Genomic DNA, 24,986 nt, shown 5'->3' on the forward strand with positions numbered 1-24,986 from the left:
AAATTTGTGGTAGGGTAGGACCTTTCGTGAGTCACAGCTCACTTCTTCAGATAACTCTCCTAGGGCTAGCATTAGAGATGTAGTAAGGGAGAGTCGACATCTGAACATGTGCAGAGTGTCAAAGATTAATTTCCAAAATTCAAGATGCACGGGGTTTACATCTCACTGGCGGCAGTATAGAAACGAGTCCAGTAGCACCTTTAAGACTAACCAACTTTACTGCAGCATAAGCTTTTGAGAACCACAGCTCTCTTCATCGGACGCACCAGCTGGCACCGGTGGCAGTGCCAGCTGTCCTTGAAGCCCTTCTACCTAATCCCAAGTGTAACTTCAGGTGTCTAAAGAAGTGAGCTGTGACTCATGAAAGCTCATACCCCACCACAAATTTTGTTAGTCTTATAGGTGCTACTGGACTCTTGCTCTTTTCCACTGCTAAAGACAGACTTACCAGGCTTGCTCTGTATAATGATATAGTTATTTGATTGTACATGGTGTTTTTCTCTATTCTTTGCCCCCCTTCCCCCCCCCCCCCCCGCCTAGGAGGTTGGCAAGCCTAGGACAGCCCTACCAGTCTTCGTTTCATTTTGTTATATTCCATCTCATCTAACTTCATTCCTTTCCCCCCTTCCAGAATTGGCAGTCCCTCCCCACCCTCTCCATCCCAGACACCCTACCTGAACCCCGCCTTGCCTCGCCTCCCCGCATTGGCCAGCAGGAGAGCCCCGCCCCCTTGCCGGGACCGCCCTCAGGGGCGGGGCCAAGGCGAGGGAAACCCGTCGGAGACGCGCGTTGGAGCGCTGCTTGCCTCTCCGCTGGTCCCGCAGCCGCTCCGGCGCTTTTCCTCCTCCTCCTCCAGCTGCGAGATGCGCGAGTTCCTCTCCCGGGCGAGAAGTTGAGCCGGGCAGGGCTGCGAAGGGGGCTGCTGGGCTGGCTCGCCTGTGCAGGAGCCATGGGGCGCCCGGGCAGCCTCTGGTTCTGGGTCTCGCTCTCCGGCTACCTGGTCTCCGAGGTGAGTCTCGCTGCGGGCGGGTTGGAGAGGCGCAGATGGGCACGCTTTGCGCTCCCGGCTTGGAAGCTCCCGGGCTGGCTGGCTCGGGGTCGAGGCGGCTTCGCTTCGGGAGAGGCGCTGAGCGCTTGGCACGGGCTGCCAAGCGCCAGGTTTTGCAAGAGGAGGCTCGGGAGGGAGTATGGTTGCCAGTCTCCAGGTAGTGGCTGGAGATCCCCCGGAATTACAACTGGTCTCCAGGGCACAGAGATCAGTTCACCTGGAGAAAATGGCTACGGGGGGGGGGGAGCTGGACTCCATGGGATTATGCCATGCCAAGGTCCTTTCCCTCCCCAAACCCCTCTTTCTCCAGGTTTCACCCCCTAGATCTCCAGGAATTTCTCAACTTGGAGCTGGCAACCCTAGAAGGGAGTGATTCTCCCGTCTATTTTTTTTTAATGTGCATGATCAGTTTTTAGCAGGGTCTAAATAGCTCTGGGGCCAGTGTTGCTTTAAAGACCAACTCGGTTGCCAGGATATTTTTATTTATGTTATTTATGGTCTGCCTTTCTCACGGAGACTCAAGACGGTTGACACAGCGCGGGTCAGCGCAGGCAGTTTAGAAGTGGTGCAATCGGGTCTGCCAATGCAGTTTTGCAGAAATTTAGAACTAGCGAGAAACCAATAAAGAGTCGAAGAAATGCTGAAACGGAGCACAAGCAATGCGTAGAAACATAGGGTTGGAAAGGACCTCTAGGGTCATCTAGTCCAACCCCCTGCACAATGCAGGAGATTCACAACTACGTCCCCACTACATACACACACAGTGATCCTTACTCCATACCCAGAAGATGGTAATTCTAAGAGTGATGTGTTAAACAACAGAGAGAAAGCTCTTGGAGGGAGCTCTGACTTGCCAAAGCTCATATCCAGGGAATCTAGTTGGTCTTCAAAGCCCTACGGGACTCAGATCTTGCGCTTGGACTGCAGAACAACACAGCTACCCACCTGAAACAAAACAGACCTGAATTCCCTAAAAGTCTAAATAGATGGGCACTCTTTGTCTTTTCTCTCTGGTGGGGAGGGAAATGCACTCTGTCTTTGCTCACAGGAATTTTATTTAGAGTAATAATACTTAGTTCTTGATGCTGTCTTGATGACAGTCCTAGAAGGTGGGCTGAATTTATTTTCCCGGTATTGCCAAGGGCTGAGTGTGAGTGACTTGCCTAAGGCTGCCAAATAAGCTTGCGGCAGAGGTTGGATTCGAACTGGGGACTTGGGAGGGCTGTTTGTTCTCCATGATTTCTTGGGGCAAATGTTCCAGGGTTGAATCTTCATAGTGCAATCAGACCAGTCTCGAGAAGATGTACCTAGAGCCTGTTGAACTCTGCTTTGGGTCAAGGGTTTAACGCAAGTTAACTCTTGCCATTTGGATCTGGTACCCTGGAAGAGAATTTTCCTAATGAGGAAGAAAATTAAGGGAGCTGCGACTCTCGAAAGCTCATCCCCTGGAAATCTACTTGGTCTTTAGGGTGGTATTGGACGAGAATCTACAGACCAACGTGGCCACACACCTGAAACTTTCCTCCTGAGGGTGTAGGAAGAAGTATTCTGCCACCACGTTCTTGGGTGTTTGATTTGCTTTCGAGACAGAACTTTTCAATGGGTTTCCCCCAAGCCCTTTGGATTTCAGTGGGAGAATTCAAGTGTTCTTTCCCGTTGAAAGTGGCTGGAGTTGATCCTACCAGGTGTGCTGTAAGAGATCCAGAAAGAAAATCTCTCCTGTCTTTGGGATGTTGAGAGAGAATAGTAGAGGAGGCTGACTCGGACAGAGGCTGTGACATTAGAGAGAAGTCTTTAACCTTCTCCTTCTTACTGTCTTTCTAAAACCAGTTACTTCTTGGAGAACTCTTTCTCCCATTGGAGATACAGGTCCTGTAATGGTTATGTGTTTAGTTACTGCCATGTGGTTACGTAGCTTGATGATGGGGGATTTGCATAAGGGATATGGTGTGTGGAGAAGGGAGGATTAAATATCCCAGCGCTGTGGCTGCAGAATGAAGCCAGGCCCCCTGCATATGTGTCTAGTTACCTCCTAGAAGATGCTAACTTGGGTCAAATTGTGCCTGATGCTTTTGAATGATACGTTTGAAGAGGGAAAGCAGCCGTTGCCCCGCCATCGGCTGCCTAGGGATGCGGTGGGTTCCCCCACATTGCTTTAGGCTGTTCCTACATCGGACAGAAGGTTGGACTAGATGGATTCGGTGGTCTGTAAGACCCCCTCCAACTCTAGGATTCTAAGATTCTGTCACTCCTATTCACTTAAATGGGTCCTCTGCAAGAAAACCTTTCAACTGATAGAATGCTGTTACTTCCTATAATAATAATAATCTGTAAACTGCTCTGAGTGTGGCATTAAGTTGTCTTGAAGTGTGGTATGTAAATTGAATGTTGCTGTTATTAATGTTATTATTATTATTTAATCTATATTATTTTGATATTATCTTTGGAATATAGGCTACCCTTTCCCTTACTTTGGAGTTTTATTCTAATTGTTGGGCTATGCAATAGATTTACCCTGGAGAATATACTAGTTGGTAGACAGCAGGGATACAGAGTGGAACAACTAAGTGCCAGAGGTAACCAAATGCTGAGGTTTAGTTTGGCTCTTCACTCCCCCCCTGCCCCCAGGTAAACTTTAGAATTTCAGGAAGCTCTTGCTGCTTTTAACATATTGTCTGCTTCATCAGACTTTTTCTGTGTAATGAGGTAGAACATTGGAATGGATATATCTGAGAGATACAAGTTCAAATCCTGCCTGTGCTGTGGGCATATGCGTGTCTCAGTAACTCAACCTCTTCTGTAAAATGGGTACAAAGAGGAATATAAAAAGTAATGTAAAATATTTGTACAGTGTGATCTGGTTGGCTCAGAAGTACGCACCACTAATCTGAATGGGATTTACTCTCTGGTCAGTGTATGGTAAGAGTGTAGTCCTGGCTCTTTTTTTGTTGTTTAACCCACTGCATCCCTGAACATACAGCTTACAAAGAGAGGGAGAAAATAGCCAATTATTCAGGAGTGATCACCTGTCCTGAAATAGATGTTTTGGTACTCTGCCACCTTTTTGTTTGATCCAGTATTCTGTGCCAAGTATACATGCTTGAATACTGCAATATTGATGAAGACTTGCACATTGAAACGGGCAATTTGAACACAACTGCTGGATCTGGTCAAGGGAATATAGTCCATCGTTCTGTTTCCAGCTACGGGCCACGACATGCGTCCAAGAAGTTCTTGGGCAGCGCAAGAGGACAGCAGCAACGACTATTCCTAGGAGAACCGTCTCTGGACATGAATGTTCTGTTCATCGTAGCCAATAGGCATCCAAAGCAATCTCTTCCAGGAATGTGGCTAATCCTTCTAAAAAGCTATCTGAGGATCCAGGACAGGAATTTTTTTTCTTCACCTCTAATTAGGGCTGCCAGCTCCAAGTTGGGAGATTCCTGGAGATCTGGGGGGTGAAACCTGGAAAAAAGGGAGTTTGGGGAGGGAAAGGACCTGGGCATGACATAATTCCATAGAGTCCACCCCCCCCCCCAAAGTAGCCATTTTCTCCAGGTGAACTGATCTCTGCGGCCTGGAGACCAGTTGTAATTCCAGGAGATCTCCAGCCACTACCTGGAGGCTGAGCAGCAAAGGGAGTTCCACCAGTGCTATAGACAACACTAGCTAACACACAACCGGGAAATACAATATTAAACTATAAACAACAATTAACATACTGTTATCCATACTGTCCATTCGAGTACTATGGGAGCAGGAGCGTTGGTGATTATCGCCCAAGAGGAAGTAATATTACAAAACGGGAATTGGGAATTGCAAGCACAAGCCCGTCGGCAATACGCCCCTTGGCATCTTTATTCCCACCTTCGACTATAGATCACTTACCATCACATCTACCTCCAGACGCACCTCCTAGTACTCCGCTCCCTGTATACTGGACTGCGTACTGAAGCATATTGAATTTTGAATATTGGACTGACAGACTTTGGATATAGTATTTATTGCATGTATTTATTCATTCACTTAAGTATTTATTGTACGTTTTTGCACTTGGCACTTTGCATAATATTAAACAGTAATTGTTGTTTATAGTTTAATATTGTACTACCTGGAGGCTGGCAACCCAACCTCTAATGCAGTGCTTTTCAGTGGAGGCAGTTCCCACATTCAGCTGCCGTTAGTCAAGGGCAGGGATTTCAGCTGATGCCTAGGCATGTGTGAATCGAGCCTTCCTCTTCTCTGTGTGTCTTGCTGAATCCAATCTTTTCCATTAGACTCCTGACTTGAACAGCATATTATAGGCAATTGCTGTCCTTTGCAGCTCTTTTGTGCTTGCAACCATCCACTTCTCCAATTGGCTATTTATTTAATTTTGTTTTCTCTTTGAAGTGGGTAAGCCTGAGAAGTATAAGGTTCAGGGCCATCAGGCTTCATATCTTGTGAAGTACACAAAGTCAGGATTCGTTCTTCCGAACTGACTACTAATTTATTTATTTTACTCTGTTTATACCCCACCTTTCTCCCTATGGGGAACCCACTGTGGCTGACAGCATTCTCTTCTCCTCTGTTCTGTCCTCGCACCAACCCTGTGAGGTAGGCTAGGCTGAGCGCGTGCGACTGGCCTGAGGTCACCGGACATGCTTCCATGACAGAGTGGGAATTTGAGCCTGGGTGGCTCAGATCCTAGTCTGACAACTACAGTACACTGGTGTTCTCACTGCACCAAATCAAATTTGGTCCTTAAGATTGTGGCCTGGAACTTCTCCCCCCTTCCCTTCTTTTTTGTGTTGTTGTTTTTTTTACTATCCAGACCGATGAACAGTTCTGAAAAATGCAAAAGCCTGCACGCTTCAATTTTGCACATCCTCTGAGATTGTCATGGTGGCTGCTTTTGATCTTTGTAGTTGCAAATTCCAAGTCCTAGATTCTGCATATATTTTTTTCGCCATACTCTAATGCTACCAGGAAACTGAGCTCAGTCTGCGGTTGTATGGAACCTCCATATACAGAGGCAATGTACCATTAAATGGGACGAGTAAACAGTTTGTGATGTAGGTGATAAGGACAAAGCCTGTCCTTTTGCCAGGACGTCGGGGTCACCAGAGATGGGGTCAGGTTTAATCCCCAAACTAGTAATGCCCGACAATACACTCTTCATTTTCTCTTAAATGGGGATAAGCAAAGCATTGCAATCGAAAGGAGCCTGTTTCAGTGTACCTGTCTATGATACTTGTGGTCCGTACTTCACTGGAAGGGAGCTAGGAATGGCAACCTCCAGATGGTGGCTGGAGAGCTCCTGAAATTGCAACTGATCTCCAGGTGACAGAGATTAGTTCCCCTGGAGAAAATGTATGCCTTGGAAGGTGGAGTCTATGGCATTATAGCCCACTGGGCTACCTCCCCTCCCCAAATCCCACCCTCCCTGGGATCCCCCCCCTCCCAAATCTCCAGGAATTTCCCAACCCGGCGCTGGGCACCCAAAGGGAACCATCAGAACACTGCAACACATCTTTATAAAACAGAGGTTCTTTCTCTAACCTTATCCTGATTGTAAGGATGGACATAGTCCATTTTGTAGAACAAGAGTCCAGTAGCACGTATAAGACTACAAACCACAAAGAGGGGAGGTCCCCAACAGAAAACCACAACCAAGGACCACAGTCCTAGGACACCTATCAAATACAAGTTAACTATAATACAATTTTGTTTTAATAATTTTTTTAAGGATGGACATAGTCCATTTTGTAGAAAAAAACAAGAGTCCAGTAGCACCTATAAGACTTAACAACATTTGTGGTAGGGTAGGAGCTTTCGTGAGCCACAGCTCACTTCTTCAGATACCATATCTGAAGAAGAGAGCTATAGCGCACAAAAACTCATACCCTACCACAAATTGTGTTAGTCTTATAGGTGCCACTGGACTCTTGTTTTTTTCTACTGCTACAGACAGACTAACACGGCTACCCATCTTGATCTATAGTCCATTTTGATATACTGGCATAAGTTGGTGGCTGTGCTTGTACATGGAAGTGTTTTGTAAAAGCCCCAATCGTAACCGTTCCATTGCCCGCATTTTCAGGGGTGAGAGCTCCCCAGTGAAATAAATTGGCCACGGAGCAGGGGGGGTTGTGTGGCGTGGCACAGCGGGTCTCCGGCCATAGAACGTAGTGGTCCTAGAGGCAGTGGCTGGATTGCACGTTTACATCCAGATCTGTCTCGGAGAGATGTACGGCACTATAAAGCGCTCTTGAGTAACCAGCAGCATATTTTTGAGGGCAGAAGGGCTGCCTGGTAGTGTGATATCTTGTGCTGAAAAACAGTCTCCCAGGAGAACATGATGCATCTCTGTAGGAATGTAAACGCAAGGGGTGGAATACGTCGCTGGGGGAATGCAGGCAATGAATCACTCGGTTTTCTGTTTTTGTCATTTCTGCACGCTGGTAGAAGAAGGGAACTTTTACCATCTGGAACTTCTGAGTTCTCCCGCCTGCAGAGGATCTATGGGAGCATAAAGGACCAGCCAGAAACCAGGCTGTTTGCTCTTCCCATTGTATATAATTTGTGTGCTGGAAAGAAGGAAATATTTGTCTTCCTTTTGACTTAGCAGGGATCTAATTTCTTAAAGAGCCCTGGCCTGGATAGTCCATGCAAGCCCAATCTCATCAGATCTCCGAAGCTAAGCAGAGTCGGCTTGGGTTAGTAAATGGATGGGAGACCTCCAAAGAAGACCAGGGCTGCAGAGGCAGGCAGTGGCAAACCACTTCTGTTAGTCTCTTGCCTTGAAAACTCCAGCAGGGGTCGCCATAAGTCAGCTGTGACTTCATGGCACTTTCTCCCACCAGTTCCTTAAAGAAAGGAGAGCACACAGTGCCAAGGTTCATGTGTGTGTGTGCCCAATCACCTGGCAGCATTTCCCCTAATCTCAGCTAGAGGGGGGACTCTGTATGCCCTCAGAGGCTCTTCCTTATATTTGTAGCTTGAGTGTTGGCATTGAAAGCAGATGCTGAGGCCAGATGTCTAAACATTGGTTGTATTTTTTCCAGTGGAGAATGAAAAGCTCTCTACGCATGCCCAGATGGGCTAGTCTTTATTTTTGCTGGTGACTCTTGTGGCTAAATGCTGGTACAGAAAATCTAGTTCTGGAGCTCAGCCCTGCAGTTTAAGTTAATAATCCATTTGAAAGATGTTCTAAACTAATTACTTAATGAGGCAAGATGTTTTTAGGGCCAAATGGGACCACATTTCTATTCATTCTGACAAACTGTGCTTGTTTGCTTCGCTTACAAACACTCGGAAGCTGTTGCGCCTTCCCTCGGGCGCTGCTACAGGCACCGCTAATTGCTCTCTTGAGTGTTTGGTTAAAGGAATGGCATTTGGTGACTGTTGAGGCGCTCTGTGAAATCTGAAAGCTTGCATTCTCATTTGGGGGAACAGATCCATTTAGCAATAAAAGGTTCATTAGAGTTTAGGCAGTGACTGAGTGTCCGTAGAACAGTTGCATATTTCAGACAATGGGAGATGTGCGTAACCCTCTAACACTCCAGCCACTTTTTGTTTGTGACGTTTTAATTCTTCCAAAATAGGCTTCTGGACGTACAATCAATAGATCTTGGGAGCAAGTGTTGCGTGTAGGCCTGCCTTCTGCCTGCCCGCTGCTTCTGCCCTTCCCTTACACACAGTTTTTGAAGCTTTTTATTAAAACCTGGATTCCCTGACTCTACAAATGGTTGAATTACCCACTGAAGGAGAGTTTCTACTCTAGGGTTGCCGGCGCTTACTTCACTGATTCTGAAGTGATATCACTGCACAAGCCCTGCAAGCACTCCTGTGTTTCGCACCAGGCCAGATTGAAGTATCTCCATTTGATCCTCACAACAACCTTGCGGTTAGACCGAGAGCATGTGGCTGTCCCAAGGCCACCCATCAGGCCTTCATGGCAGAGGAAGGATTTGAACCCCAGTCTCTCAAACCTATTCTGAAACTCTAACCACTATACAATGCTGTCTCTCTGCATATATACTTGTGTTTCATAAGTTCTCATGAGACTCAGGAGTGTCGCGGGAATGGAAGAAGCAGCAGTGGGACAGCAGGGCTTGCAAATTTGGGAGCTGATGAGGACATGCTTTGGTTGTAGGTCGCTGGAGGCAAGAAGGAGGTGGAGGAATTGGGTGGATAGAATACAAGGAGTTTGATAGGTTTGTGGAGGAGCGTTCCATCAGTGGCTACTAGCCATGATGACTACAGCGAACTCCATAGTCAGAGATCCAGAGGAGTTAGCCGTGTTAGTCTGTAGTAGCAAAATAGAAAAGAGTCCGGTAGGACCTTTAAGACTAACCAACTTTACTGTAGCAGAAGCTTTCGAGAACCACACCTCTCTTTGTCAGATGCATGACAAAGAGAACTGTAGTTCTTGGAAACTTATGCTACAGTAAAGTCGGTTAGTCTTAAAAGTGCTACTGGACTCTTTTCCATAGTCAGAGGCAGCAAAGCTCTGATACGAGTGCCAGAAGGCAACTTCAGGCCTCTACGAGAGGCAGTTTGGTGTAATGGTTAAGAGCAGCAGGACTCTAATCTGGAGAGCCAGGTTCGATTCCCCACTCCTCCACTTGAAGCCAGCTGGGTGACCTTGGGCGAGTCACAGCTCTCTCAGAGCTCTCTCAGCCCCACCCACCTCACAGGCTGGTTGTCATGAGGGTAATAATAACACACTTTGTAAACTGCTCTGAGTAGGCATTCAGTTGTCCTAAAGGGCAGTATATAAATTGAATGTTATTATTATTAAGTTTCTACTCATGGTGATGTTTTTCAGAAAACGCTCAGCTCCTGGGGAGTGGGTGGGATGTCCTTTCTTTAACATAGATCCAGAGGAGTTAGCTGTGTTAGTCTGTAGTTGCAAAATAGTAAAGAGTCCAGTAGCACCTTTAAGACTAACCAATTTTATTGTAGCACAAGCTTTCGAGAACCACAGCTCTCTTTGTCAGATGCATGCATTTGACAGAGCTGTGGTTCTTGAAAGCTTATGCTACAATAAAGTTGGTTAGTCTTAAAGGTGCTACTGGACTCTTTACTACTTTCTTTAACAGAAGCTCAAGGGATTGTCACTTACCTCCATGCCATGAAGATCTTCAGTGGTCCATTTCAACACATCTACAAAAGGGGGCAGACACGTTTCTCTAGGCCTGTTAGCAAGCCTGCTCATAGCCTTTTATGTGCCTCCTTGGCCGTTTCCAGATGGCTAACCTGCACCCGCAACGTCGCGCCACGTTGCGGGGAAAACGCGAAATATCGGCCCTTGTTGTGTGCAATGTGCAATCATGAGTTTTTCCAAATATTTCTGGGCCAGACTCTTTTAATTTCAGACCGACTAGCCAAGGGAAATTCTGACAATTTTGTATAATTTCTGTGTTACAAAGGACATGATAAATCTCCCAGCTGGAATTCCGTATACTAACATGTGTTTGAGACATGAAATTGTCAACTTTTTGCAATGATATTGTTGTCTGGATTTTTTTAATCAAAGCATAGTTATTGGGTGGGCCATGGAAAAAGAGGTGCAGTTTTGCAGTGTTCGGATAAAACTGAGCCAAGGTGAGCCACAGGTAAATTGTAGTGGCTTTGGGTCTGCCACCTAATTTCTTGGCTGTGTTATAGGATTCATTTGTTTGTTTTGCTGCTAATGCAAACCAGCTGAATTTGGGTATAAGCCAGCAAAGCACTTCTTTTGGTCTTAACCCCAAATGAATTACGCCCTAACTGATAAAAGACCCCGGGTCTGGCATTCTGAATTTAAAACAAACACATTACGAGTTGCTCCTCTTCTGCATCAGTGAAGGCCTAATATTTATTTGGGGGATCTTTTTCAGCGCTGTGCCACGCCACATTGATGCTTCCTGTTTCCAAACCCTTGGGAAATTTTGTCATATTTTAGAGGTTTTATTAGAGTTTAGAAGGGAATTGCACTCTCTGATCAAGGGCTATCCAGAATTTACAATGGCTGCCACAGCTGCAAAGCTGACCCTTTCTTATGTCAGAATATTAATATTCTGGACACCCATCGTATTGGTGGTGGAGACTGCCCTCAAGTCATAGCTGATGCATGGCGACCCCTGGTGGGGTTTTCATGGCAAGAGACTAACAGAGGTGGTTTGCCATTGCCTGCCTCTGCAACCCTGATCTTTGTTGGCGGTCTCCCATCCAATTACTAACCAAGGCCGACCCTGCTTAGCTTCTGAGATCTGACAAGATCAGGCTCACCTGGGCTATCCAGGTCAGGGCCCTGCCACTTAGGAATGTTCATAAATGGTTATCCCCAGAGAGAGGAGGCACATAGGAGGAGCAGGATTGCGTCTGCTGTCCCTGTTCTCATGTGTAAGAGCAGATCTCGTCTAACCTGGCATTCTGTTTTGCTTGGCAGCCAACCAGATGACCCTGGAAGGTCTACAGCCAAGGCACAGTCCAAGCTCTTCCTGGCTGCTGCTACCCAACAGGAGGCCATCAGAGGGTCAGTTCTGGCTAGTATTTGGATGGTGGTGATGGAGTGTGCCCTCAAGTCTTAGCTGATGCATGGCGACCCCTGGTGGGGTTTTCATGGCAAGAGACTACCAGAGGTGGTTTGCCATTGCCTGCCGCTGCAGCCCTGGTCTTCGCTGGAGGTCTCCCATCCAATTACTAACCAAGTCTGACCCTGCTTAGCTTCTGAGGTCTGATAAGATCAGGCTCACCTGGGCTGTCCAGGTCAGGGCACCCATCATATTACCTCGCATAAAAGGTAGATGCACCATACTGATACCTGCTAGCTCTGGGGCCCCGTTTGTGTGACTAAACTCTTTGGGGAGAAGAATTGCATGATTTATGAGATCAGCCACCAGCATGGGATGCCCAGTGAGGTCGGAGATGACTTGACGGCACATAACACACACACACACACACACGTAAATACAGTTGTTAATCACAGCCAGGGTTGTAGTGGTGAAAATAAATCATGTCAGATGAGCAAAATATAGGCCATGAAGCACAGACAGACCCTGGTGCTAAGGTTGCCAGCTCCAGGTTGGGAAATTCCTGGAGATCTTGGGGGTAGAGCCTGGAGAGGGCAGGGTTTGGAGAGTCCACCCTCCAAAACAGACATTTTTTCCAAGGGAGATGATCTCTGTGACCCAGAGATAGAGCTGCCAAGTCCTGTGGTGGGTGCAGGAGATCCCCTACTCCCAGCCTCTTCTCCCCTCCACCACTCACCTGGATGTCAGGAGGAAAGGGCTGGGGAACAGGTAGGGTTGCCAGCTCCAACTTGGGAAATTCTTGGAGATCTAGGGGGTGAAACCTGGAGGGAAAGTGGGGTTTGGGGAGGGAAAGGACCTTGGCATGGCATAATTCCATAGAGTCCACCCCCCCAAAGAAGCCATTTTCTCCAGGTGAACTGATCTCTGTGGCCTGGAGACCAGTTGCAATTCCGGGAGATCTCCAGCCACTACCTGGAGGCTGGCAACCCTAGGAATGGGTCCCGGGGGGGGGGGGGCAAAACAACTTCCTGGCCTGACATGCCGTGGGCGCAGTGATGTCACTCTCAGAAGTGGCTTCAATGTACCTGTCACCGGGAGAGTGAAGGTCCTGGAAACTCTTCTTAGGGTTGCCAGCATCCAGGTGGTGGCTGGAGATCTTCTGGAATTACAAATGTTCTCCAGCTGATAAGAGACCCGTTCTCCTGGAGAAAACCGCTGCTTTGGAGGGTGGACTCTATGGTATTATCCCTCACTGGGGCCCCTCCCTAAACCCTGCCCTCTCCCGGCTTCGTTTCCCAAACCTCCAGGAATTTCCCAACCTGGAGCTGGCAACTCTCATTGCATACTCCCTTTTACAGAGAAGACTCTTCTGCTTGGGAGCAAGCCATGCTGAAACAAGTTAATATTTCTTTAGCATTGGGAAGCAGCTTCCCTGGTTGAACTTCTGCCTGTTTTTCAAGTCAGAGCCTTCGTCTTTTGAAAAAGTTGGCAGCTTGTGTGCCCGCCCGCCCCCGTCCCAAATGATGCTCATAACAATTGACTTCCATTGTTCCGGTCACTGCTGTTGCAATCGGACGACAAACCGCACCCGTGCATGTTCCTTTTCCAGCTTTGTTTCAGCAGAGGTTTATTTTTAGTCCTCGTTTTTTGCACTGCTTAGAGTTCTCCGTTTTTATACGAGGCTCTGCTGCTGTGGGATAGAGAGGAGCCAGAGCTTGTCCCCTCTTCGCAGCTGTTCCTTGTCAGAGTTGTCGAGCTATTAGAATAAAAATTGTAATGAACGTCTTACCGGCGTGTTGGGGGAGAAAAGCCAAGGTGGTTCGGCACACAGTGCGAAAGACAGATGGAGACGGAAACCTGATGGAGTGATCTGGATTTTCTTAGGGCTGGCTGTCTTGCTTGTGATTTACGAGGCTGGTGTTGCAAAAAAAAAAAAACTTTAAACAGCATGTCTTAAACCTGTTGGAAGTCTTGGGGTGGGATAGTTTAGGTTCTCTTAACTGAGAGCTGAGTTTGCCCAAGCCCTTACATGAAAATACATGTCGTTAAACCCCAGTGGCCTTTTTATTTAAACAGTAAAGTCATTTCAGAAGGGGGTGATTTCGATGTGCATGGGCTGAGTTCTGCTTGGGTCCAGATTTCTCCAATCCAAATCCTCTTGTGTTGTTTTTTGGATGTTCCATCTTGTTGATTGTAATAACATACACTGTCTAGTAGAAAAGAACTGGGCCATTTTCACACACGCCCTTAAGCATCCAGAAGATTGTGTGAAACTCACAGCATGAAGTGTCTTCCTTGTGTGATTTCCCGGCACAATCCCCTTTAATGGGGCAATAATGTCAGAAATGTGCCATTAAACGGAATTGTGCCGGGAAATCACACCAGGAAGACACTTCATGCTGTGAGTTTCGCATGATCTTCCAGAGGCTTTGGACATGTGAAAACGCCCCGAGAGTCCAGTTGCACCTATAAGACTAACAAAATTTGTGGTAGGGTATGAGCTTTCGAGAATCACAGCTCACTTCTTCAAAGGCAGAAGTGAGCTGTGACTCCCGAAAGCTCACACCCTACCACAGATTTTGTTAGTCTTACAAGTGCTACTGGACTCTTGCTCTTTTCTACTGCTACAGACAGACTAACACGGCCACCCATCTTGATTTGTACACTGTGTAATTTGCCTTGAGTCTCTGTGAGAAAGGTGGACTATTATTATTATCATTACTATTATTATTACTATTTGTTCACCTTTCTCACTGACATCCAAGGAGGACTGCATACTACAAGTGAATACAATAATTAATAGCCAAGACATTCACAGAGCAAAAATACAACATGATAATCAGTTACGATATTCAATGAAAACACATGCAAGAGGGTATGGCAGCTGCAAATTTGAAAAACTAGCATACAGCCGAATACATAGATGAAACCTTTCTGAATTAAAGTGTAAGTAATTAATATATCTTTAGAAATATTGAACTATACATTGTATCTGCCTTGCTAGATAGTACCCAATAGCTTAGTCTATAGTTCCTGTTCCTACCAAGGTACCTTTTTGAGCTATTTCTTATAACACAGCCCTATAATCTGAAAGCCCTCCTGAAAATGGCAGTCTGCAGTCTCCTTCCTACACTCATACACTCTCAATAAAACTAACTCAGCCTTTTGAAAAAGCTGTTTGGAGTCGCAGTTTGCAAAATGGCTGGTGTTCCAAATAATGTTGAAAACACACGCTTCTGAGTTACACTGGATGTACTAATGCTTGAGTGGTGGTTCGCAGCAAACACCCAACCTGATATCACGCTAGGATTGGCAGCTTCATGTTGGGAAATTCCTGGAGATTTTGGGGGGGGGGGGTGAAGCCTGGGGAGGGTGAAATTTGGGGAGGGAAGGGACCTCAGTGGGGTGTAATGCCTCAAAGTCCACCTTCCAAGGCAGTCATATTCTCCAGGGGAGCTGATCTAAGTCACCTGGAAATCATTTGTAATTCTGCGAGATCTCCAAGCATTGTCTGGAGGTTGGGGCCCCTATTCCACACACCCAAACTGCTGTCGGTCGAGTCAGGCAGCAAGTGTGCTGTTTAAATTGGAGCTGTGGTTGTGGCATGGCAAAGTCTGTTCTCCGTGGCGGGACCTGCCTGTGGAATTCTTCCGCACACCCCCAGCCCTCCCCGAAAGGACACACAGTAGGGAGAGATTCAGCCAAGACGCAAAAAGGATCTTGACTGAGTGCCATATTTCCATCAGGCTTCAGTTGGAGTGCATTGTTGACTGTTAAAATATCATCCAGTCTCTGCCAGTGGAATTACAACCACGTAAATCCACCCTGACTCGGAGCCAAACGGAACATATTGTCTTTTCAATGCCCAGAGCGTACCGTTGGCAAAACTCACATGTCTCTCTGTACGTGGTGACAGAACTCAATTTTTGGATTCTTTTTTTGCAGGCGAGTGCGAAGTGGGGGAGGAGAGCGGGGATGGGGCACGGCGACAAAACCCACGGACACAGTGCTGGAGGTAAAGAGGCCAGGACTTTATTGAGATTACAGCTCAGGGAGCAAAAGCGTGCATAGGGCACAGATCTGAGCATCGGCTGACCCGCCTGCCAAGGTGATGACCCACACGCCCCCTCGGACCGCTGCTGGGGGAGGGGGACATGAGATGACAGTCAGTGGGATGCCGCGTGGGTATACACCCCTGTGTGAATCATCCCCCTGCCACCTGGGAGTGAGGCGGACTAACAGTCCCCAACTGGGCACGCACTGGTCGTTCCTCACTCCCCAGACCCCTTATGGGGATCCCCATAATAGAGAAACTGAGCCCAAGGGCCCTGTTAACCCCCAATCGAATGGGTGCCCAATGCCCAATCCACAGCCTACGCACTCCAAAGTTGTGACAAAAGGGAGGGCTGAGTGGGATGCCGCCATGGGGGAGTGGGAGTGAGGCGGGCTAACAGTCCCCAACTGGGCATGCACTGGCTGTTCCTCACTCCCCAGACCCCTTATGGGGATCCCCATAATAGAGAAACTGAGCCCAAGGGCCCTGTTAACCCCCAATCGGATGGGTGCCCAATGCCCAATCCACAGCCTACGCACTCCAAAGTTGTGACAAAAGGGAGGGCTGAGTGGAATGCTGCCATGGGGGAGTGGGAGTGAGGCGGGCTAACAGTCCCCAACTGGGCACGCACTGGCCATTCCTCACTCCCCAGACCCCTTATGGGGATCCCCGTAATAGAGAAACTGAGCCCAAGGGCCCTGTTAATCCCCAATCGGATGGGTGCCCAATGCCCAATCCACAGCCTACGCACTCCAAAGTTGTGACAAAAGGGAGGGCTGAGTGGGATGCCGCCACGGGCCAAGTGCCGAGGTGCGGGGGCCAGCTTCCCAGACCAGGGGCCTGCACGGGATGCGCCTGGGCATGCTACCCTGGCCCCTGGTCATTCCCCGCCCCTCTACAACATGGCGGCCACCATGCTGTCTCCCCGCTCGCCTCCCTTGCATTGCCCGCAACCTGGCCCCCAGGTAAGTCTGGGACCTGTTGTTTCCTGCATTCTTAATTCTGCCCCCTCAGGTTAATCAGGCAATCAAGGAAGGTTTTTGTGGGTGGAGGAAGGTTGCCAATCTCCAAGTGGTGGTTGGAGATCTCCAGGAATTATAGCTGATCTCCAGGCAACAGAGAGCAGTTCCCCTGGAGAAAGTGGCTGGATTATACCTTGCTGAGATCCCTCTCCCCCACGAAGTCCACCCTCCCCAGGCTCCACTCTAGGGTTGCCAGTCCCCCAATGAATCAATTGGGGCTGAATCGGGCCTCTGCAAAGCGCAGGAGCACTCAAAGGCCCCTCGCGCCACCGTGGCTGCGCTCCCATGCTCCACAGCGGCCCGATTCTGACCCCTGCAGAGAGTGGGAATGCTGCCAAGAGCAGCATGTGGCCTGCATGATGATGTCACTTCTCGGAAGAGACGTCACCGCTCAGGCCAGGAGCAAACATGCACACTTTGTGCATGTACAAGGGGACTGCCAAAGGTAAGTGCCAGTATCCCACCTCCCGCCTGGGAGAGGAGGGGACCTGGCAAACCCTACTCCACTCCCGAAATATCCAGGAATTTCCCAACCCAGAGTTGACAGCACTGGAGTAGGGACATGGTAAGGTTGCCAACTCTGGGTTTGGAAAGTCTTGGCTATTTGAGGAGGGCAGTGTTTGGGGAGGGCCCTCAGCGGGGGTACAATGCCATAGAGTCCGTTGCGTAATTGTTATTCACAAATTCAGTCACTACTTTTATAACAAGATTTGGGTCCAGTACAGAAGTACCTTTGGGCCAAGCTACACATGACGAATGACACTTGAACGGCAAGTGGATTGAGTGGAGGGCAAGTGAACAGGGAGAAATACACTTGCTGTTCAAGTGTCATTCGTCATGTGTAGCTTGGCCCTCAGTTTCTCTCTGTTTCTTGTATTGTGAATATTTTGCCAACTGATGCCAATAAAGGTTAATGGACGGACGGACGGGTCCAGTAGCACTTTAAAGATCCACTAGGTTTCCAGGGTATGTGCTTTTGAGAGTCAGAGCTCCTTTCTCACTCTCAAAAGCCTGGAAATCTAGTTGGTCTTTAAGGTGCTACTGGACCCGAATCTTGCTCTTCTACTACAGATCAACACGGCAACCCACCTGAAACTCTGTTTATAACACTGGCTTTTATCCTGTTGTTCATGCCCAGAAGACACTTAGTTTTCCTCTCTGTCCTTGTAGCCACTTCTGAATTCCCGAAGAACTTTCCTCTCCTCTCAGAGCCTGCATGGATGAATATCTGCATGGCTCACAGCACTGGAATGATGAGGAATGAAGTCATGTGCACTTCTGGGTTTCCCCGGCAGACCAGATAGTACCCATCATTAACAATTTCAAGTCAAAAATAGAAAAGAGTCCAGTAGCACCTTTAAGACTAACCGACTTTACTGTAGCATAAGCTTTCGAGAGTCACAGTTCTCTTCTTCAGATGTATCTGAAGAAGAGAACTGTGATTCTCGAAAGCTTATGCTACAGTAAAGTCAGTTAGTCTTAAAGGTGCTACTGGACTCTTTTCTATTTTTCTACTACAGACTAACACGGCTAACTCCTCTGGATCTCATTTCAAGTCAGGAAAAGTAGGCTGTGACACAGTTGTGATTTCAACCTGGCAGTGTGCGTGAGAGAATTGAGAAGAACCTGCAATTCTCATATGACTGTGTTATACTGGACACAGTAGGAGAAGCCCTGGACACAACCTGTGTTCTCTTTAATGTGTGAATTGATCACACTTTACAGTGATTTTCAGGGGCAAAGGTAGCCTAGGGCCGTCCATTTCTTTCTTTTGCTTTTTCGCAAGAATCAGGGGAGTTCTGTTATGCATGAACAGGCTATTGTGGCCAGACATACTTGACGTGAAAGTATTTGACAAGTCAGTTGATGAAATCCTTTTTTTGGACCTGTCAAATAGGCAGCGATTGACACCTTTTGTAACTCTTCGAGTGGATTGTTTTATCTAAGTTGTTGCTGAGGAAATGCAAGTCCTCCCCCAAAAACATACCCACGGGGATGCAATTTCAAACACACACAAAATAGGAAATCTGACAGATTTGAGCGGAAAGGATAGTGCAAAAATGAACTTCTGTAATTTTTGACTCCGTTCTGCTTTTTAAACTTCCTCAGTGAAAGTAGAGCAATGGATCAGTTTGTTTGTTTGTTGGTTGGTTGGTTGGTTGGTTGGTTGGTTGGTTGGTTGGTTGGTTGGTTGGTTGGTTGGTTGGTTGGTTGGTTGGTTGGTTGGTTGGTTGGTTCGTTCATTCATTCAATTTTTAGCCCTTCCTCCCCGCAAACAGGGAGTTGAATAAAACACACTCCCAGGGCCAAGCTACACATGACGAATGACACTTGAACGGCAAGTGGATTGAGTGGAGGGCAAGTGAACAGGGAGAAATACACTTGCTGTTCAAGTGTCGTTTGTCATGTGTAGCTTGGCCCTAAGTTTACATATCAGAGAACCATCGGATATAAATCCTCCCCCACTATTTGCAGAAATGTGTATGTGCTGTCAAATCACAACTGACTTACGGCAACTCCAGCAAGGGGCTGTCAAGGCTAGTGAGAAGCAGAGATGGTTTGGAATTGCCTTCCTCTGCAGAGTCTTCCTTGCTGATCTCCCATCCGGGTACTGACCTGGCATCTGGTGAGATCTGGTCGCGTGTTATCTTTTTGCCTATTGCCTCAAAACCATCTTGTCTTGATAATAAAATTGCTGGATGGGGAGATAAAGATGCCAAAGGAAAGGGCCGTTTTCACACTGCTTACCAGCACCCAGCTCCCGGAACGACGACGACTACCCTCGCGTGAAATCGCTCTAGGAAGACGCTGTCGTTCCGGAAGCTCGGCATGATGTTCCGTGGCCGGTAAGCAGTGTAAAAACGGCCATAGTGGTGCATCGACAACTGGCTAGGAAAGCTGCAACCCTCTTTGCCTAACAACAACATTCAATTTATGTATCGCCCTTTGGGACAACTTAACACCCACTCAGAGCGCTCTACAAAGTGTGTTGTTGTTGTTGTCCTCATGGCAATCACCACTGTGCAGTTATACATTTTCCATTTAATTTTCCTCTGGCCCTTTTGCACATTATGATTTCACATAAAGACCTACCCGGAGTGCTGTTTTTCATTGCAATATTTTTCTAATTTTGTAACCCACCTTGGGTCGTCTCACTGAGAAAGGCAGACTACAAATAAACAAACATACCCAGGTTGGTGTAGTGGTTAAGAGCGTGCGACTCTAATCTGGAGAATCGGGTTTGATTCCCCCCTCCTCCACTTGAAGCCAGCTGGGTGACCTTGGGCCAGTCACAGCTCTCTCGGAGCTCTCTCAGCCCCACCCACCTCACAGGGTAATTGCCGTGAGGATAATAACAACACACTTTGCAAACCACTCTGAGTCTGGCATTAAGTTGGCCTGAAGGGCAGTATATAATCAAACGTTATATTATTACAATTACGATTACGATTACTATTATTAAGCTCGAGATTTGGGACAGCTCAGTCTTGTTTTGTGTCCATGCAGCGGTGGCGTGTGGGCATGGATCACAACATATTTTAGCTGCTTTTTAGGCAGTGTTTTCTTCTTTGTCATGCTTCAGCTATTGGAAATAACTTCAAAGAAATGTGGTCCAATCCTGAGAGCTCCCCTAGCTGTGTAAGGGCAAGTCCAGCCCCGTGGCTCTTGCATGCTCAGTTTTTCTTTCCTTCAAGTTCAGGAAGCATGTATGCCACTCACTCCAACATCCTTACAACAATCCTGAAATGGTTGCTGTAGTGAAATGCTTTACGCCCCTGAATTTACACTGAGGTTTATCTTAGCTCTTCGGCCCTCTTACCTTCAAGGACTTAAGCCACTCTCCTTTCTATACTTGGACTCCATCCTGAGTCCACAGGAGAAGACCCCCCCAAGCATGGGATCGAGGTAATGAAGGGAGAGATGAACTGGTTGAAGGCAAAACCTGCTTGGGGGTTCAGTTGCTCTCCCTGAAGGAAAGAGGTAATAGATGGCCTGTCCGCTTACAGAGTCTAATTGCTTTTCAAGGTTGCTCCGCTGGGTGCTTTGTGAGTAAAACAAACACTACAAAAATGCATGCTAAGAACAAAGCCTCTAGTGCACTGCCATCTAAAAGGGAATGAGTTGCGTGGCCCTCTGCATGCTTGCTCGAAAGTAAACCCTGTTGAGATCCATCAGATCGGCTCCCACTAAATTTTGTGGCACCCTGACCTGGATAGCCCAGGTGAGCCCGATCTTGTCAGATCTCAGGGTCGGCCTTGGTTAGTAATTGGATGGGAGACCTCCAACAAAGACCAGTGCCGTTTCCACATGGCTTACCTGGCTTCGCAATGTCCCGGTAGATTGCGCAAAAAACGCGGAAGATTGCATTTCCTCGTGCGAGATTTGCGTGACATCATGTGACATTGCGATGCGATTTTCCGCGTTTTTTGTGCGATCTACCGGGACATTGCGAAACCAGGTAAGCCGTGTGGAAACGGCCCAGGGTTGCAGAGGCAGGCACGGGCAAACCACCTCTGTTAGTCTCTTTCCATGAAAACACCGCCAGGGGTTGCCGTAAGTCTGCTATGACTTGAGGGCACTTTCTACCACCAAACCTTGTGGCACCATAAAGACATGAAGAGATTGCTTTGCCACTGCCTTCCTTTACAAAGGTATCTTGGACTTCCTTGGTGGTCTCCCATCCATTTACTAACTGATGCTGAACCTGCTTAGCTTCTGAGATCTGATGAGATCAGGCTCACCTGGGCCATCAAGGATGGGGCATGATAGGTACCCCTCTAGAATGATGTTTGAATGTTAAAATGGGAATGTAATCAACATCTTCTGGCTTTGTTCCTTGAATTTCTCATTGTTTGGGGAAATGAGGAGTGCACCACAATATTACTCAGCGTCACACAGGGAAATTTAGCCCCCCACCCCACCCTACGTATCACAACCTGGTCCCATCTCCCTTCTGCTAGGATTAACAGTCTAATGTCCTAGAGTAGCTCAGAATTAGCTAGGGTTACCCCCATTTGACACTTCTCCATATTGTTTTTCCCGTACTCCGGGGACAGGTTTTAATTAAAAAGCCACTTCAGCAGGATTTGAAACTTTTTGCCAAGACGGGAACAGCAAATAGTTTGGTGTGTTGTGTTTCCTTTTGCAGTCAAAGAGGGGGAGGAAAACAGAAAGCCAATCCAAGCTGGTTCATTCCAAAAGTGCTTCGCCCCAGCTTCTTTTGTGTGCCTCAGTGCTTTGATTTCCTGTAGGAAGACGAGCTGTTTGCAGAAGGCAAATTAAATTGCCTTCTTATCAAGCAACAGATAGACTGTGTTACAGCCAGTGTGTGTAGTGGTTAGAGCAATTGGACAAGGATCTCAGAGGTCTGGCTCCCTCTGCCATGGAAGCTCGCTAGATGACCTTGGGCCAGTCATACTCTCTCAGCCTAACCTACCTGATAGGGTGGTTGTGAAGAAGGGAGGACGCTGTGAACATCCTGAGCTATGTAGGGGGCAGGTGGGCCAAAAAAGTACTAGATGAATGAAGAGAGACTGAGGGAGAGTCTTGTCTGTTACTGCAGGCAATGGTAGAAATTTGGTTCTCTTCTCACGGATGAGAGAGTATAGAAGACTATGCATATTGTTTGATAATAAACTAAAATGTACAGATTGAGACAGCAGCAAGTGTGCATGCAGTCAGCTCTGGTGGTTTTGTGTGTGTGTGTGTGCATGCTCCTGGGCTGTATGATGACCTCACTTCCAGGAAGTGACGTTGTGGCAGATTGGGCCTCTGTCAACTGGTGGACCCTGCTCTGCCTACCTCTGCTATGCCTATCCTGGCACCTATAGGGGCTGTCTCACTCCACTGCCTCCGGGTATGGCTGCCACCACTGTCCCTGTGTTGAAAGTTAGCAGAGTTAATGCAAAGATCGTGCATTGGAATTAATGAGAACAGACGCACACTCCAGTGTAGCTCTGTAAGAATACTTTACTAAAGGATAACATCTTGCTAGAATAACTGAGAGTATGGGCCAAGCTACAAGTGACGAATGGCACTTGAACGCAAGTGTATTTCTCCCTGTTCGCTTGCGCTCCACTCAATCCACTTGCCGTTCAAGTGTCATTCGTCACTTGTAGCTTGGCCCTGAGAAAGCAGCTGAGCAAGTGAGGCAAAGAGCAATAAAACTTCAGTATGGAGCATCACTTAATTGCCCCCCCCCAATAAACAGGTTGCCCAATAGAAAATCCTAATTCTACTTCATTATGCTTAGAGACTCCCCTTTCTATGGCAGGAACCCAAATTCGAGGCCTAAGGGGTTACATGCAAATAAGTTTGCTAACTTAGTAACACAAACAGTTTAACTCTTTAACAACTGAAATGGAAACACTTATTAAAATTCCAACACGCTGTCTTGAGCCTCCCAGCCTCCCCCTGGCGTCACTAGGAACCTGGGTTTCCCAGGAATCTTTGGGGTCCCCTGGAGAGTTGACAACTGTCCGGTTCACCACTTCTCCTCTCCCTAGGGATTCCTCGACCCCTCTCCTCTCCTAGCATTTCCAAGTGGTTGGGGAACTATGTGGCACAGAGAGACTTCACTCCTTCAACAATATTTAAAACTCACAACCGTATGGGGTTGCCGGGGCCCTTGACAGGAGATCCTCAGGTCCCTGGGCTCTCCCGGTGGGGGATTGGGAGCGGGCACTTACCCCAGCTGATTTCTTCTCGCTTCACACTTTGCCTGGCTCGTGTGATGACGTCACTTCCAGGAGTGAGGTCATCACGTGGGAGGGGGGGTCAAAGGGCACTCTTGGGTCAAAGAGGCCCTTATCCTTGCCGGCACAGGCTGCTCTCGCCACGGCCGCAGCCCACTCTTGCTGCCACCACCGCGGCCCACTCTCATTTTGGCACAAAGGGGCGGTGGCAAGAGTGGGCCGCGGCACTGGCAGTGGAGCCTGAGGCAAGAGCGGGTCACTGCTGTCTGCTCCTGCCGCCACCTGCTCTTGCAGCGCAGGAGTGCGCCCCCCACCTGGGGGCACACTGCACTGCCCAGGGATGGGGTGCCCAAGGGGAGCATGCCCCCCTGCCAGCCAAGTAAGTGGGCAAGTGGGAGAAAGGGTAGGTTCGGGGGATCCCCCACCCTGGGTGGGGAAATGAGAACCCTACAACCATACACAGGCATATCAGAAGTGAACAGAAGAAATAAAATGATGTTGACCAAAACGCTTCATCTCTTTCTCTTCTCTGAACTCATGTCCTATCTAGGTGGTATGTAGGGCAGGCAGGTTAATTCGTTACTTGGGGTTAAGCTGGACAAACATCTCCCTTCAAGGTGGCCCCCTCTCTCCAGCTCCAACCAACTCTCCCGTCTATCAGTTCCTGCCCAGGAACAGGCCCTTTCCTCCTGCAGCCTTCTGGGCAGATCTCCTCATCCCCTTGATGGGCTTCCTGTCCTCTCAAGGGAGTTGCCCTCATGTTACTGGTTAGGAACAGGAGGGGAGTTTTGAGGAGGAGATTAGGCCATGGCCTGCCTAAAGTTTGAGAGTCTTCTCCCATCCAGCCCACAGAAAGTTACATACACACACACACACACACACAAGATGGCGTTTCTCCACAGATGTCATCATGCAGGGCCTCGTGCTGCCCCTGGGAGCGATCCCACACTCTGTGGTGGCCCACTGTGAAACACGGGAGCTCTTCAGGGCTCTCCCGGCAGCGCTCCCAAGCTCTGCAGTGGACCAAATTGGGCCCATTTGGGGCTGAAATTGGCCCACTGCGGAGCGCAGGAGTGCTGCTGGGGCAGTGTGACAGGCCCTGGGCAGCTCCTGTGCTTCACAGCGGGCCAATCTGGCCCCCAATGGGCTGAAATCAGTCCACTGCATGGCGCAGGAGCGCAGCTGGGGCAGCACGATGGGTCTTGGAGTGCTTCTGCATTTCACAGCAGGCCGATTTCAGCCCCAAACGTTTGGGGCTCAAATCATCCCACTGCGGAGCATGGTGCACCTCCTGGGAGCATGCCTGGGGAGATGTGTTCCCCTGCCTTTTCCCCAGCCGGCCAGGTAAGCAGGAGTGGGGGGGAGCAGAGGATTCCCCGCCCCCAGCGGTGGACTGGTGACCCTAAACTCTGCAAGAGCAAACCCTCTCCAACATGGGAGTCTTCTTATATCATCCCTCCACCAATACAGGAAAAGCCCTACGTTCAGTTGGGATCTCTAGTAATGAAAGATCAGCAGCCGGGGCTACGATATATCTGGAATTTGCTGAAGCCAAAAAAATTTGGAGCTCAGATAATGTCTCCCTGCCATTCGTCATCTAACACACTTTGCTTGATAAATGCTTTTGCCTGATCTAAACCCATTTTTAATAGGGTCTCTCTCTCT

At 48.2% G+C, this 24,986-nt stretch overlaps 1 protein-coding gene across 1 annotated transcript in view; it reads left to right on the plus strand.

Moving 5' to 3' along the window:
* Positions 1 to 806: 806 nt before the first annotated feature.
* The window catches only part of LOC129337975 (vasoactive intestinal polypeptide receptor-like), a 156,724-nt gene continuing 132,544 nt past the window's right edge, over positions 807 to 24,986 (plus strand). Inside the window, exon 1 of the mRNA XM_054992007.1 lies at positions 807 to 1,009. Coding sequence (XP_054847982.1) covers positions 950 to 1,009 — 60 coding nt within the window. The 5' untranslated portion in view covers positions 807 to 949. The remainder of the gene's footprint in view (positions 1,010 to 24,986) is intronic.

The sequence above is a fragment of the Eublepharis macularius genome, chromosome 11, assembly GCF_028583425.1.
Source record: "Eublepharis macularius isolate TG4126 chromosome 11, MPM_Emac_v1.0, whole genome shotgun sequence".
Taxonomy (NCBI): Eukaryota; Metazoa; Chordata; class Lepidosauria; order Squamata; family Eublepharidae; genus Eublepharis; species Eublepharis macularius.